The sequence below is a fragment of the Chlorocebus sabaeus genome, chromosome 15, assembly GCF_047675955.1.
Source record: "Chlorocebus sabaeus isolate Y175 chromosome 15, mChlSab1.0.hap1, whole genome shotgun sequence".
Lineage (NCBI taxonomy): Eukaryota > Metazoa > Chordata > Mammalia > Primates > Cercopithecidae > Chlorocebus > Chlorocebus sabaeus.
Window position 1 is genome coordinate 71,001,483 of NC_132918.1, and position 16,961 is coordinate 71,018,443.

General features: G+C 34.5%; 1 protein-coding gene across 3 annotated transcripts in view; it reads right to left on the reverse strand.

Moving 5' to 3' along the window:
- TOP2B (DNA topoisomerase II beta) overlaps positions 1-16,961 on the reverse strand; it is a 66,238-nt gene that overhangs the window by 13,473 nt on the left and 35,804 nt on the right. For 2 of the 3 annotated variants that reach the window (XM_008009297.3, XM_008009296.3), the window contains exons 16-28: positions 15,766-15,875; positions 15,351-15,443; positions 15,139-15,253; positions 13,300-13,421; positions 12,912-13,060; positions 12,128-12,359; positions 9,289-9,423; positions 8,490-8,690; positions 7,318-7,513; positions 7,084-7,175; positions 4,110-4,265; positions 3,884-3,967; positions 1,203-1,397 (exon numbers count right to left, since the gene is read on the reverse strand). In XM_008009297.3, coding sequence (XP_008007488.1) covers positions 1,203-1,397; positions 3,884-3,967; positions 4,110-4,265; positions 7,084-7,175; positions 7,318-7,513; positions 8,490-8,690; positions 9,289-9,423; positions 12,128-12,359; positions 12,912-13,060; positions 13,300-13,421; positions 15,139-15,253; positions 15,351-15,443; positions 15,766-15,875 — 1,880 coding nt within the window. The remainder of the gene's footprint in view (positions 1-1,202; positions 1,398-3,883; positions 3,968-4,109; positions 4,266-7,083; positions 7,176-7,317; positions 7,514-8,489; positions 8,691-9,288; positions 9,424-12,127; positions 12,360-12,911; positions 13,061-13,299; positions 13,422-15,138; positions 15,254-15,350; positions 15,444-15,765; positions 15,876-16,961) is intronic. The other variant, XM_073023644.1, reaches the window with a different exon arrangement.

Here is a 16,961-nt window from a genome sequence, read left to right on the forward strand (position 1 = left end):
GCCAAGTAAGAGGAAAGCAGTATAGACCTGAGTTTATCACAACAGTAGAAGAGAGAGCCCACTCTGGTGTCAAAATGCACCTACGCTTCAAACATTAGCTCTGCACAGAGAACTCTCCAATCTCTAACTCTAGCTCTTTATGCTAATTTTCCAAGCTCTAGTAAGAATGAGGCTATATTCCCACCTACTTGTTGGACACATCTAAACGTATACTTCCTGAATTCTAAAAATCAACCTGTCCAAAAACATTAGCCTCTCTAAGCCCAACATGCACCCCATTTCCTCAGCTCTGAACATTTTTCTGATATTTTCTTCTTCTGGCTAACTCTGGTCCATCCTGCTTGAGGTGAGGTCAATGTCATTTCTTTCTTTAATCCTCAATAGCACTTATCAGTGACAATGACACAGGATGTGCTTAGTAGTTTAACTAAGGACAAAAACAAGTAAATAGTAAAAGATGACAGAGTACTTTGTAAGCCAAACAGACCCTTTCCCACTCTAAGTCTTCTTTAACGGATTATGATATAGAACTAAAGCTTATACTTTAAAGTTGATATACTCATGGTTAGGTTTTTGGGTTTTGTTTTTTTTTTTCTTTTTGACTTCCAAGTTTTTTATTTTTATTTTAATTAATTAATTAATTTATTTATTTTTAGAAGGAGTCTGTTGCCCAGGCTGGAGTGCAGTGGTGTAATCTCAGCTGACTGAAAGCTCTGCCTCCCAAGTTCACACCACTCTCCTGTCTCAGCCTCCCAAGTAGCTGGGATACAGGCGCCCGCCACCACGCCTGGCTAATTTTTTTCTAGTTTTTAGTAGAGACGGGGTTTCACTGTGTTTGCCAGGATGGTCTTGATCTCCTGACCTTGTGATCCACCTGCCTTGGCCTCCCAAAGTGCTGGGATTACAGGCGTGAGCCACTGCGTCCGGCCGGCTTCCAAGATTTTAACTTAGAAAGCAGCTGAGTGGAGTGTTTCTATTTCTCATTTTAAAAGCTGAATTACGTAGCTCTTTACAATATGTGATCCTTTACCAATCTGTTTTCCTTCTACAGATCAACTGCTGTCATAGAATGATTTCCTATTACCACTGAAATATATTTTGAATAAAACAAAGCATGATTTAAACACGCATTAAAATTTTTTTCATTATATATATATTTCGTTATAGAGATGAGTCTATCAATGACAAGAGGTATGTCATACCTTCTTCTTCTTCAGCAACTTTTTGCTGGCATCTGCCTTCATAGCTGTAATTTCAGGAATTACTCTTCTGCCATAAGGTGAGGGCATTGTCTCTTCCAATTGGAGTTTCTTCACCTTAGGTTTGCCAACTTTACCTTTAATTGCTTTTCCAGACATTCCAGCCAGAATATCTTCTCGTTCTTGAGCTTCCACTTTCTAAAATATAATTATAAGGCAGCAAAAGAAACATAAACAACTTCTTAGAAAAGATACACTACTTCATAAAATATTGAAACAAATGTTATTCACTCAGTAAAGATGAAGCTTTCCTTTTAATTTATCTAATTCAAGATTAAATAATGAAAAAAAATAAAGAATTCTAAATCAGAAGACCTGGATTGTAATCCCAATTCATCTAACTAGTTTCCCATTTGTAATACAAGCGGGCAATAGTGACTAAATAACCTAAGAAGTCTCTGCCAATTCTTGGATCCCGTGATATATTACGGAATCAAGACCTCTGATAACCTGGTATCATCAAAATCCTAGCAAATCATCTACAAAGGCAGTTCTGCTAAGAAGCATGAAGCTATTTTTTTCTGCTGCTTTAGCCATAATAGAAAATATGAAAAAAACTTCCTAAATGTAAACTCAGAAAGTATGAGAAATTAAAAATGCCCATATAGTTAGACTGAACTTAGGCAGGTCTATGTAATGATAAATGACGGTATAATCATGATTAATATCCTAGATTCTGCATTTACCAGAATTATTCCTTAAAATAGGCTTTGAAAGGCACAAGGAAAAAATGACATTTCTTTAGAGATTTTTTAAAAGATCTTTGTAGCACAATAGTTTAATAGAAATTACCCAAGCTTTGAAATCAGACAGTTCTGGATTTCAACTGCACTTCCACTTACTAGTTATGTATGCTCAGGAAATAACAGAGGTCAGGTGCAGTGGCTCACACCTGTAACCCCAGCACTTTGGGAGGCTGAGGAGGGTGGATCACCTGAGCCCAGGAGTTTAGGACCAGCCTAGGCAACATAACAAAACCTCATCTCTACAAAGAATACAAAAATTAGACAGATGTGGTGGCACACATGTTCCACGTATTCAGTAGGCTAAGGTAGGAGGACTGCGCCCGAATGGTTGAGGCTGCAATAACCCATGATTGTGCCACTGCACTCCAGCCTGGGCGACAGAGCAAGACCCTGCCTCAAAACAAAACAAAACAAAAAAGCCAGATAACTTATAGAGCATCCACCATGTGCTAGGTATTTTAAAAACCCTGTGATCCCCATTTTATAGATGAGGAAAGTGGGTGTCTGAGAGGATGAGTAATTCTATAATGATGTAATTCCTAAGAAAGTGACTCAACCTCTCTAAGCTTCAGGATACTTATCTGTGTAATAGGTTAATAATAATCTCATTCATTTGAGGTTGTGGTGAGGGTCACTCTAAGCATTATATAGAAGGCTGTGCCAGTGTACAATAGATAGATATGCAATTAGTGTTATCATTGGACTTTAAATGATACAGAGAGACATGAAATTTAAGTCTAAATCTTTTAAGATGTTAAAAATAAATACATCCAGAATTTAAATAAGTTTGGACCTATTTCATTAATTGTCAAATAATAAAATAAGATGATAAATTAAACGTGAAACAGTATTTTTTGCTAGGGTTGTTTTGAATGACGACTTTTCAATAGTGAGGAAATTTACAGGCATAACCACAAAAGTTTCCTGTGTTTCACTATATTAGTGATCAAATGTAAAGTAATATCAGGATATCAATAATATTAGGAATAATTTTTCTTTTAATATATGATGGCTTCATTTTTAAAAAATAATTTTTAAATAAATTATAACTCAGCAGGAAAAAATGTGCAAAAAAATTTAATTAATGAACAATATATGGAAAGCACAAATCAAGGAAGACTCACATTGTAGCACTTGAAAGATCGTTGAGGGAGCCTAGAAAAATAGCACTAAAAAATTCTAAATTCTTTTAGGTAACTAATTTACCACACTTGTTCTTACGAGCTCTAATTCTGACTTAGACCATCAAAGTAAAAGTAGGACATGTATACGATAAATCAACAAAGCAACTTTAAAAAAAAAAAGTAATATGAGTAATAAACAGTATTTTACATTTTGCTACTCAAAAATCACATATTCATAATGCTACCATTAATTCTAATATTTTAAGTGGGCAATTTTAGAAAAGGTGTACTTTTTATATCTTATCTCTACATTTTTATTTTTTAAATTAGAATTCTACTTGGAAAAAACTATGTTATGACAATCAAATATTGAAGTATCTGTTATAAATGTGAAGAGACTATCATTCTCTACTCCTAAAACCAAAGTACTTACATTCAATTATACACACATATTAGCCTTACTTCTTTCCAGGAAAACATTAAACTGAATCAACTTTTAATCTAAAAATGAGTTAACAATTTTTAACTAATTGATAGTATATTTAATTTATTCTAAATTTCAACTTCATAGCATTTAAATTCCTCCATACAAGTTGTTTATAACTTCACATAACCAGAAGCTTAATCCTAACTCAACTTATAAACACATTAACCTTCACAGAGTTAAAGAAAACTTTAAGATCACTTAAAAGAATTTCATTCTTGTTCGTAAACATTACTTTTCCAAATAAATTTTGAGAGAGACTTAACCTACATCCAGTTCTTCAACAAACGCTGCTAAATCTTCTTTCCAAAGATCTGAAGGAGATTTTCTTTTAAGATCATTAACCTCTCGCCCCTATAATAAAAAAGTACAGTTTAAACATTCAATAGTTTTAAAACGTATGAAGGATAAATCAAAATACTTATTTTTGGAAAAAGAAAAAGATACAGGTAACACTGAAATAGTTTCAAACTATTTAACCCACAAAAGTTCATACTTTTGCATCTCTCTGTTTAATCAGTTCTTCAACTTTTTCTTTAGTAAGAGACCACAGAGACATATTTAAAATATAATTAAAATCTGGGCCTGAAGGAGTTCCTGAATCGGAGGAACTATCATCATGCTGGTTTTGTGTTTCATCCTCTTCTGCTGCCTGTAAAAAATAACAAACTGTATATTAAAGTCTTGTATAGTATCAAATTAATGTTGAATTTTATTGAATAATTAGTTTAAAATTCTACAAAAGTGCTACACTATAAATGCTACATCTTCAGGATGGTGGGGTTATTTTAGATTACCTATAAAAATATATTTCCTTATAAAAAGTTTAAAATTTTCTAAAGACGCACAATAAGATCTTCAGAAGGAATGGTAAACGCTATCCCTATTTATTCAGGAATCTGATGAAAAATTAACTGATTTCCTCAGGTACTAAGTAACAAAATGAGAGAATACTACATTTTAAAGTTAATAGAGTAGAATTAATGTTTTATCATTGCATCTTGTCAGATTTTTATACTGGTGAGTGAATGAACAATCTGAAATACAAAATAAATACCAGTTGTGAAAATTATTTTACAGTTATTAATAAATATGTTAAGGTACATTCACTCACTGAGGGTGAATTCTTAATAAAAATTCTCTAAAGCCAGAATATTCATGTCTGGACTCAGAGAAAGTCCACTTAAGAATTTAAGAGTTGGTGAGTTAGAGTAATAATTTCGTCAGGGTTTTGCTGAAATTTTATTCATCAGGCCCTTGTCTACAGAAACAGCTGCAACAAAAAAAATTATCTTGTGCTAATATTAAATTTCAAAATACAATGAATTCAATAAAAGTTATTTTAGGTGATATCACCTTTAAATTTTTTAAAATAACAACTGCCATTAAACAAAATTTTATCTAAGTTGTTTAAGATGACTGAGTTAACCATGACACTCCATAAAGCAAAAAGTTCACTTTTGGTAACCAAAAAAGGAAAAAAAAAAAAACCTTTATAATTAAAATTTGTAAGCAAAACAATGTGTATACACAAAGTACAGTTTAAATGTACTTCAGAAATAAGATGAAAATTAAAATTGCAAAGCAAGATGCTTCATTATATAAACAAAAACTATAAATTTGATTAAGCCACATTAGCCAAATAAGGAATGCTGTTGTTGAGTTGATAGATGATTAGTAAGTACCTAGATAACTGACAACAAATAATTCTACACTTTTGAAAAATTCTTCATGAAACAGCTCGTTTCTATGGAGTATTCAGGTTGTTAGACAACTATAAAAATATTACTAGGATGCAACAGAATCCTGTTTAGACCCACATTTTGGAAGTCTATTTGATCTAGGTTTTGACTGCACCCAAAGTATTATTAATAAGTGTTCTATGAATATGTGTATCTATCACTGTTAACAGAAATATGACTAAGGACACTTCCAGAAATTAAAAAAAAAATAAACTGCAAGTTCTAATGACAAAATTCCATTATGCTTTATAAAAAACTTTAATCTTCTAATTAACTACTTTATAATTCTCTCTTCTCCAACTCTGTATAACAGGACACTCTTGTAAGAGCAGTTCCTTTTGTTACCTGAACTCCCCAAAATGTACACATGGTCAAGATACTGAAAAAATTCTGATGGTGGTAACGCAATAACTGAAATCAAGCTAGGCTTTATCCATAAATTCTACTTCCACCAGAAGGACATTCTGAAACTGTAGAAATCTTTAGCTTTTAAGACTAAGCATTAAAAATTCATCAGCTTACTAGTTACTTTTTTTAAAAAAAAAAGTATAGCTTAAACCAACAGTGATACAGAAGGGCAAGTGTTGTAGAAACCGTAATTTGGGGTTTAACAATACAATAAAACACATTAAGTGGAAAACAAAGGGCTTCAATCATCTTAATTCTGAATGCGCCCATCTTGTCCTACCGAATTTTCTTCAAATAATGAATAAGCCTATTATCTTACTATGTAATTGCTATTCTATATAACTTACTCTAATTTTACTCACTTTAATACATAGTTTTTATTGACTTCAAACTGAAAAATGTAAACAAAAGCAATATTTCAATGTAGTTTGATGAAACATATAAAAACATTATGATTGAGAACTCAAGTACAGGGAAGTTTAAAGGTTCAAGTTATGTCACATAATTATAACTTTTTTAAAGATGTTAACGTTATCAGAATCATATTAGCACAAATAATCTAATATCCAAAAAATTAATCATTCAACTTTTCTTCCTCATCTGTAATAAATTTCTGTTCTCAATCACAACGTTGTACTGTTGTTTACATTTTTCTTTTAGTTATACAAAACATCAAAAAGCTAATTGAGGGGAATCCCAAAGTTTCAACATTCCATTCATTTAACTATTATTACTATTTTGTGATCTGCAATGGCCAACTTGCTTAATAAAACATCAGACATTTAATCTGAAGTTCCAGGGTTTAAATATCTGGCCAAAAATCTAAGAATGAAGCAGAGCTTGGTGTTTGATAAATACTGTCTATAATAATTAACATTTTGTCTCTTGTCTTCCCAGTATTAACCAAAACCAGATCAAGTGAGTGGTGACTGGATGCCATACTGTGAACATAGGCTGATTCTGGGTGTGACCAGTCTGATTCCCAGATAATATACATGTACCTCATAAAAACCACCACCACACCACCTTTTAGCGGCAGACTCAGGAAAAAAGGTCAAGGAGACTGAGCTACCTTCTCACACCTGGAGTCATTTCTCCAGGCTCTGGTTGAGTCACACTGGCCAACTGCTTTGTGGTGGGTGTGTACTATAAATTCCTGTACTGTATCTGTTCTGTGGATAAACAGAAGACTTCAGTCTCTAAACAGACAACTCAGCACCTTTAGTAGTACTAAATTTAAAATTTAGGGGTTGAATTTTTGTTTGTTTTGGAAGTTGCTTTTAAAAGCTTCTCTGAATGTCTTTTTCTGCAAATGATTACCTTTTCTTGTGCTTCTTTCCAGGCTTTCACTGGGTCAGATTCATAACCTCTCTGGACTAACATTTGAATCAAATCTTTCTTTGACCTATTCTCTATGTGAGGGAAAAATAAAGTTAGGATCAAGATAAGAGATTCAATTTGTATTTGCTTATATTCTACTGATAAAAATGTCTTCTATTAATAAAGTTTTTTCCATTTTAACTAATGTTCAAATTTTTAAAGGTTGTATCTTACCTATAGTAATTTTCCCTTGTATCTTCTCTAAAATGAAACGGGCTTGATTGTTAAGCTTTGTAGATTCTGCTCCCAGCATTCCCACAAGCCACTCCTTACGTAAACCATAATAACTTAATCGTAAATCAAAGAATTCTTTCAGAATGTCTTGCACAGTTTCATATTTCTTCAGACATCCCATATGATCAAAGAGTACCTAAGCAAAACACATACATTTTGCAGATCATATAGATCTGTACTGGTATTTTAACTTACATAACATCTACAATATTTAAAATAACCATAATATATAACCATAATGCATATATATGAACACAGACTACCCCTAAAAACCATTAAACAGAACTAAAACTATTAAGCACATTGCTGTAAATATTCCTTTGGTGACTGCAAGCTGATCAATTCTCACGACGACGAAAGTATTTAAAATAGAAATAATTTTGAAAGACAAAAATAGGCCTTAAAAAAAGGGCTCTTAAAGTAGCCATAAAACCACCTAAAAATGATTTTGCCCCAAACTGAAAACATACTTATTCTACTGCTAAGCTTAAAAATGTTAAAGTTTTTCCTCCCCCATATATTCTGTGTATATGCATTTGTCCCCTTTCTCTCTCTCTTTTATATCTGCTGTAATCCAGTCACCCAAACTCCCTATCCTTTTTCTTTCTTCCATCAGCCTTTCTCAGCAGACTATGGCACTTTTTCTCAGCCACTGTACCACTGCTGAACTTTTTTTACTTTTTTAAATCTAAAAGCTAATTTGGAATGGAACTTGAAGAATCACACACTTAAAGTTTCTACCTTCCTCCCCAGTTGTACAAAGATAAATGTGCAAGTTTAATAAAGCAGATTAGAGTTATGAGTACTCTACAGTTAAAATGCTAATAGAGATGGGCATAAAGTACATAAAGGTCCTCCAATAACCACTCTCGTAACTTTTAGTCAATGTGTGTGAAGGTGTGTGTATCCTGTGTATTCAAGCCCAGATGCATAAACACAGAGTTGAGAGTAAGGGTAGTGGACAATACTAGAAGAAAGGAAAGTGGCCCTAGAATCTTTGGCAAAAAATGCCTTCAGGCTTACTATAGCCACTCTCATTATGAAACCAATCATAATAATCTGACTTACACCACGCAAGAAAGATTAAATTAATAGTAAATCTAATAAATTACCATGGAATTACAAGTAAGAGTAGTTTGAAGTTTAAAAACTTTATGCAGTCCAGCAGCTTCTGCTTGTGCTAGTTTCTCTTCAGTCATTTTCACCACAAATTTCACAGTTGTGTCAGTATGATATTCTTTATAATCAGAAATTAATGCTGGTGTTTTATCTGTTCCATTTAGCATAGGTTCTAAAACCTGTTCTTTGTATACCTACAAAAGATTTAAAAATAAGTGATTCTTTTCATGACACACTCACATGTTCTCATACTACAAGTCATACAGTCTTTTGAAAATTCTCAACTCTCATGTGGAATTAAAAAGGAAACCCTGATCTCTATCATCTCCTATCCAATCAGTATAGAAGGCAATATACGGGGATCCTGGTGGTAGGAAAAGACGTAAGAAGTAATGGTGCTGACCCACTCATACTCTAAAGGGCAAGATAAAGGCTGAGTATGAAAAGGATGACATCAACTAGCTTTTAGATTTGTAAAGCTGATACATGAATTTACTGATCACATTTATAAGAATTAAAAACACTATGTCATATTCTACTCCTTTCATTCTAAGATAAATACAAATATAACAGTCTATAAAAGCCTTACCTAACATAAGTCATACTACACTACTTAGATATAAATACTATTTAAATATTCAAAGCACAAATTCAACTGAAGGGTAAAAGAAGCTACAGGAATTTTTTTAACACTACGCATGCTTAGGACAAACAATGGTGGAATCAACCTTACCAGAAAAAATTGCTTAATACACTGCCCTTCCCACAGGCAGATCACATATTTACACTGACCTGTGTCCAAGTTCTAACTGGAAGCTCTGTAATTTCTACTGTGTTTCTGTCCACTACAAATATTTCACCACTGACTGCATACTGGTTTTGACCAAGTTCTTGAATCGTCCCTTTAAAGTTTTTGTAGTTTGGAAGCTGTAGAGAAAAATGTAAATAGCATTGACTTCTCTCTCGAGTACCAGTACCATGAGTCTATGGTCTAACACTGACAGATTAATGTACCTCAAACAGAATTTCTCATCCTCAATTGTCCCTTTCCAACTTATCAATTGATCTTAAACTCATAGCTTCTGTTAATAAAACCTGAACATCCTCCAATCTCAAAATGTTAGTATCATCTTTCCTAGTCTTCCTGGAACAGTACTTTCTTTCAGCCTACTTCCCCTACACCTACTTCTCCCCTAGATCAATATCCTTTAAATTCAAACTCCTTGGGCCTCACATTGAAAGCATTCCATAGTCTGAACCCAATCTGGCTTTCAATTTTTTCTCTAATGACTTGTCTTACAAAACCACTACTCTTTTCCCACATTTTGTTTGACTATTTTGAATATTCTCACTTTTACTCTATCCACAAGTCCTGACACATATTCAGGTCCAACCCCATTCATTGTTCATCTACATAAATCTTATTCATCCTTCCCAACTGAATTACAAGTCATCTCTCCCTCTTCTAAGTTTTTGTTTGTTTTGAGATAGGATCCCTACTTTGCCACCCAGGCTGGAGTGCAGTGGCGCGATATTGGCTCATTGCAGCCTCAACAACCTGGGCTCAAGCGATCCTCCCACCTCAGCCTCCCGAGTAGCTGGGGTTACAGGTGCGTGCCACCATGTCCAGCTAATTTTTGTATTTTTGTAGAGACAGGGTTTTGACATTTTGCCCAGGCTGGTCTTGAACTCCTGAGCTAGTGATCTGCCCAGCTCAGCCTCCCAAAGCGTTGGGATTATAGACATGAGTCACTGCGCCTGGCCTATTCTAAAATTCTTACTCATTATTATCATTAAGAAACTGAATATATAGGAAGGGCATAGTGGCTCACGCCTGTAATCTCAGCACTCTGGGAAGCCAAAGCAGGCGGATCACCTGAGGCCAGGAGTTCGAGACCAGCCTGGCCAATACAGTGAAACCCCGTCTCTACTAAAAATACAAAAATTAGCCAGACATGGTGGCACACACCTGTGGCCCCACCTACTCAGGAGGCTGAGGCAGCAGAATCGCTTGAACCTGGGAGGCAGAGGTTGCAGTGACCCAAGATCACACTACTGTACTCCAGCCTGGGTGACAGAGTGATACTCTGTCTCAAAAAAAAAAAAGGAAACTGAGCACACAGCATAGGACATTTCTTCTGGCATACTGAGCAACTATCAGTATCGTTGGTCACTGTTAAATTTCAGGCCTTGATGCTTCAATGTCTTGTCTTGACAACTGTCTAACTTTCCGAAGACAAAAACTATAGCTCTTTATCTCACCACTTTACACAGTTTCATACACATAGTAGGCACATAAGAAGCATGTATTGATCAAATACACTATCTTAACAATCTAAAATCCATTAAAAAATTCAAAACCATTTCAGTAACACTATCATTAAAAATTTGATGCTTATGTTAGAAGTATTTTAAAGTACTTTAAAGTATTTAAGAGAAAAAGCAGAATATATGTCTTATTGCTAAAGAATAACTTTCATTTTAAAATACAAAAATGAAATAAAACTTGGAAAAATACATCAAAATATTGTCTCTATATTGTGGCATTATGGATTTTTTCCTCTTTCCTTATCTATATTTTCTACAATAAGCATTATCATTTTGGTAATATAAACACACTTTTCTTCAGGTAATTTTAAATCATGGGGAGAAAGGAAGGACATTTTTTGAGGACATTTTTCTTGGAGGTCTGAGCAGAGTGAATGATACAAGAAAAGAACAAACATTAAAAAAAAATGGGGAATTTTTTTTTTTTTTTTGAGACGGAGTTTCATTCTGTTGCACAGGCTGGAGTACAGTGGCACAATCTTGGCTCACTGCAACCTCCACCTCTCAGGTTCAAGTGATTCTCCTGCCTCAGCCTCCCAAGTAGCTGGGATGACAGGCGCCTACCAGCACGCCCGGCTAATTTTTGTATTTTTAGTAAAGACAGGGTTCTGCCTGGTTTGGCTAGGCTGGCCTAGAACTCCTGACCTCAGATGATACACCCACCTCGGCTGCCCAAAGTGCTGGGATCACAGACGTGAGCCACCGCGTCCAAGCAACACCTAATTTTTTTTTGTACTTTTAGTAGAGATGGGGTTTTCCCAATGCTGGTCAGTCTGGTCTGGAACTCTTGACCTCAGGTGATCCCCACACCTCGGCCTAGGCCTCGGCCTCCCAAAGTGCCAGGATTACAGGTGTGAGTAACCACGCCCAGCCTTGCGGTTATATTTAAAATATATACAATGTAGTTTTTGTCCTTTTACAAATGGTACACTAATGAATACAATGTGTTTTTAAGCATCCTTACAAACTAATAAGAGGTGGTAGTTTGAGAACAGAAACAAAGTTACATATAATTTTATCAGAAAAGGATTGTTTTCTATTAATATATGGTTTAGAGATTTGAAAACCTGGAATATGAGGTGTTTCTAAATTTAAATAAACAGTTTCTCCCCATGAAACTTACCTCCAGAACTCATTCCAAAGTTTATACCTTTTACTGTAGGCACATATCAAATTATACCCTAATTAGGTCTTTATGGTCTACAATATGTTCTAAAATAAAAATGCTCCATTACTTTTCTAAAATGACTGGACTTTGTAGCTTACCCATTTGTTAAATAAACAGTAAGTTCAAAATAATTACCATGGGATGAGGATCCAAGCCATCTAGCATTCGTCTGACATTGTTCACAATTTCCCTAGCATCATAGTTGGGTAGTTTACAAGCCCATCCAGTACCAATGCCCTCAGCACCATTTATTAAAACCATGGGAATTATGGGAATATACCACTCAGGCTCTACACGTTGATTATCATCATAAAGGAACTTAAGCAGGTTGTCATCCACGGCAGGAAAAAGTAGCCTTGCTAAAGAGCTAATGAAAAAAAAAGAAGCAAATGAAAAAATGTCATGGCTTTGTGAAAGAAACTTTATACATAATTAAAAACTTCACACTGCAAAAATAAATCTTTTAAAGAGAATGCATTTTCAGTAATGTTGATTACGTTTGCCTAACAATAAAATCTGCCTAACTGTATTATCAAATGCATCTTTCTCTCAGTTACAAGCCCAGAATAAAATAGTCCTATTTTACTTAGGTACTTACTTACCTGACTTCTTTAATATTGATAACTTTTTAAGAATTTCCTATTACTCTGAATAAAGCATATAACCCATCTTCAGCCTAAAGAGTAAAATTGGTGAGAAAAACATCCTGAATTCATTAGGACTGATTTCACCAATTAATTCATAAAAATTAAGGTCAATTGACTTCATTCTATTTGTGGTCAAATAATTTGGAACATTCACCTTCTAAGCAGAATAACCAGACAATCGCATCTCTCCACAGCTATAATTCCATCAAACATTTAGTCAGTTGGTTCCAAATAAAATCAAACTTTATACCACTGTATCAGTAAATATTTACCTTAACATTGTGAAAATATAACGAGGGCTTGCAGCATCTTTGCCACCATGAAGCCGAGTTCCAAACTGACCAATAGGCTGAAGCAAGTTAATGTTGTTACTTCCCACAAAGTTCTGAGCCAAATTCACAATAGTCATCATCAATGCTTGCTATACAACAGAAGGCGGCAGAACATAACATTAATGTTCTAAATTTTCTATAATTATTCCCCAACTTGTATTAAAATCCAAGTGAAGAATAAAAGCTTTAGAATCTCACTAATCTGTATATTCTGCTCTTAACTGTTTTACATTTCTGAAGACTTTACTAAAGGAAAAATACTACGTGTAATTATCATTCTTCAAGACAATAATTACAGTTCTCAACGGATTCCAATCTTAATGCTTACTTCTCCATGATGATAAGCCGACATCTCAGCAACAGATCCAGCCAACTGGGCAACTTTTACTTCACGTTTATCATTCCTCTTGAAACAGGTAAATAAAACTTTCCGCTGGCCAGGTTTAAAGCCTATTTTTAAAAGAGTTCTTTTAAAATGTTACTTCAAGATACAGTTGTAACAATTCAGGGAAATAAAGCAAAGATACAATTTGCTTTTCAAGAATACCAGTAAAATTGTTACTTGAGATTCTGTACCAAAGTGAGTATATATTAACACATTTGTTTTGTTTTGTTTTTTTCCCCAGAAAGCTATCTGCAGGTATACACTAAGATGTTTTTATGCCATCTCCATATATTCCAAAAGTGAACTGCTAACTGAAAGACAACATTCTGGCCTTCAAGAATCACCCAGTGGCACCAAACTCTTTTAACAGTAGTTTCCAAACACTCATACAACCAAAATGCCATTTGTAGCTAACTAAACTGCCAGCATGCCATCAAGGATCCTGAAATCTATTCTAAAAATCCCACTCAGGAAAACCCTTATAAAAAGAGGTTTATTGTGGTAGTGAAGAATAAAGGCTTTAGAATCTCACTAATCTGTATATTCTTCTCAACTTGGTCATCTACTATGTGACTAAGCAAATAACTAGTAAGTCTGTGTCCTTATCCAAGTAATAGAAATAATTACTTTCCTAATATAGTTATCATAAGGATTGCATGAAACAATGTGGGCAAATCACTCTGCTTTCTTATCATTCTTCTTGCTCTAGGCCAAGCTTGTCCAACCCATGGCCTATGGGCTGCATGTGGCCCAACACAAATTTATCAATTTTCTTAAAACATCATGAGTTGTTTTTTTTTTTGGCGATTATTTTTGTTTTTTGTTTTTGTTTTAAGTTCATCAGCTATCGTTAGGGTTAGTGTATTTTACATGTGGCCCAAGACAATTCTTCCTCTTCCAGTGTGGTCCAGGGAAGCCGAAAGATTAGACACCCCTGCTCTAGGCCAATGAGCACAGTAACAATCTTTTCAGTATATGCCATCGTTGTAATCATACTGGACCCAGAGTATGATAAAACATGACGATGATAAAATATGGTAACTTCCTTAAGAATTTTGTAATCTAATTCCAGAGGCAAAATGAACAAATGTAGAATAAGAGGCACATAATAATTGGCATAGAAATTAAGGTATCTAAGACCAATTTAGAGTAGAATTGCTAGGGAAGGCTTCGTAGAAGAAAGGCAATTTGTGGCTACAACTTGAGGGATAGGTAGAATTATCTATTACCAGAAAAGCCAAGCAATACAAAGATCAACAAACAGTAAAGGTTATGAGAAAAAAAAAAGTTCTAGATAGAAGATCAAAATCTGCTTCAACTAACAAGAAATAGTTTCTAAATTTTTTTCAAGTTAGAAATAGTTCCTAAATTTTTTCAAGTTAAGTTAAAGCATTAGGCTTTGGATAATGCGGAATAAAAGTTTTTTAAAATTTAATCTCTTATAAATATTCTAGAAACGATCAAAATTCCATTTTACTTTGTATTTTAGAAAATTTGCAAGCAACTTGGGCACAAGCTTTAAGACTTTTAAAATTAATTTTCCTGAAAAACTCAGAAAGGGTTTAAAAGTTTCAAATTAAGGAATATTAAAGATTTCAGCACTATGAAAACATGTAACAAAAGCAAAATCAAAAAGGCCTTAAATTCGTCTGAACAAGTTCTTCATATATAAGATTTCAAGTAAGAATTTTAATATGTATCATAAGGATGGCTTAAAGTACATAAAATTAAACTATAGTAAATAAAATACAAAAATGAGGTTTTTAAATAAACATTACTCACCATCAACAAGAGATGGTATAGATCTTTCATTGTCTGAGTTTGAGAAGAGAATCAATTCCTTGTTGATGAAATCATTATAAGTCAAATGCTTTGTTGCAGTACCATATAAAAATTGCTAAGAGAAAAGTTATATAGCAATATTATCATTATTACTGCATGAATTCTAGTCTCTCTCTCCTTCTTCCCCCAAGTCACCGCTCTTTAAGACTAACCTCTGGTAAGCCATGTAGCCTACGCTGTCTCCGGTCTTCCATAAAATTTGTTAACCATTCTTTTCTGTCATCAATCTTCTTCTTACTGAATGCCTGAAAGATTCCAGGTAATGATTTTGCACATTAAAAATAAAATAAATTTCATTACAAAATTAAAACGTATAAGTGGCCAATAACTAATTCTTAATTTCTGGAAAATTAGGTTATTTTACAATATTTTTATCAAAAACACATTTGAACTAAGGTCTTTCAATTAAAGAAGTTTATACTAGCACAGCATCATCTGGGGAAAAAACTAAAATTAACTAGCTTGAGCATTCAAAAGAGACTTTTCATAGGGAACCAGGACTGGGAGGAAAGGAACAGAAGGTAGGGGGATGGCTAACAAAAGCTTTTAAAGAATTAACTTAATTACCAAGGTAATGGCAGCATCATCTTCAGGACCAGCGTATCTAAACAAGATGCGATGCCTTTCCATATCAGCAAAATATTCCTTTGCTTCTTTAGCTGTACTAGTACCCAATCCTGCACAATTTTAAAAATAAAAGTGAGTCATGGATATCAATGTCTGTTCAAAACCATCAAGTGAAAAGTTGGTGGAAAAGTTGTAACAGATGGACCACGCTGGCAACACCTATACCAAATGCAATCTTAATAAGCAACTAAAGACAAAGTAGACATTAGATGCTTCCTGATGAAAGTACACAGTGCTACCTATGAAATGTTTTTGCCAAACAACTATAACCCAAATCTGATCACGCCTCTGATTTAACCATCAGTTAACCGAAAATAAGGGCACAGGAAAATACTATATATTAAATGTAACTAGAGGAATATAATTAACAAAATCCAGAATGTGAAAAATTACACAGAACAAACAACCCAACTTCTTTAACAAACAAATTACAAGGAAAAAATATAAACAGAAAAATGCTGTATTAATAAACTTATCAATCAAATGCAATGTGTGGACCTTATATGGATCCTAACTTTGGAAAAAAAACAAACTCAGGCTAAGCACGGTGCCTCATGCCTGTAATCCCAGCACTCTGGGAGGCTGAACTGGGTGATCACTTGAGGCCAGGACTATACCACCCTGGCCGACACGGCAAAACCCCGCCCCTACTAAAAATAGCCAGGCATGGTGGCACAAGCCTGTAATCCCAGCTACTCCGGTGGCTGAAGCATGAGAATCACTTGAACCCATGAGGGAGAGGTTGCAGTAAGCCAAGATTCCACCACTGCACTCCAACCTGGGCAACAGAGCAAGACTCCATCTTAAAAAAATAAAATTAAAATAAAAAACTCTAAAAATAAACATTTTTAATACAGTCCAGGGGAATTTTAACACTGGCTGGGTATTTAACATTATCCAAAAAAAAAGGGAGCCAGGCATGGTGGTTCACACCTGTAATCCCAGCACTTTGGGAGGCCAAGGTGGGTAGATGGCTTGAAATCAGGAGTTCAAGATCAGCCTGGGAAACAAACCAAACCCCTTCTCTACAAAAATACAAAAATTAGCTGGGTGTGGTGGCACACGCCTGTAGTCCCAGCTACTTGGGGGGCTGAGGGAAGAGGATCACTTGAGCCCGGAAGGTCAAGGTGGCAGTG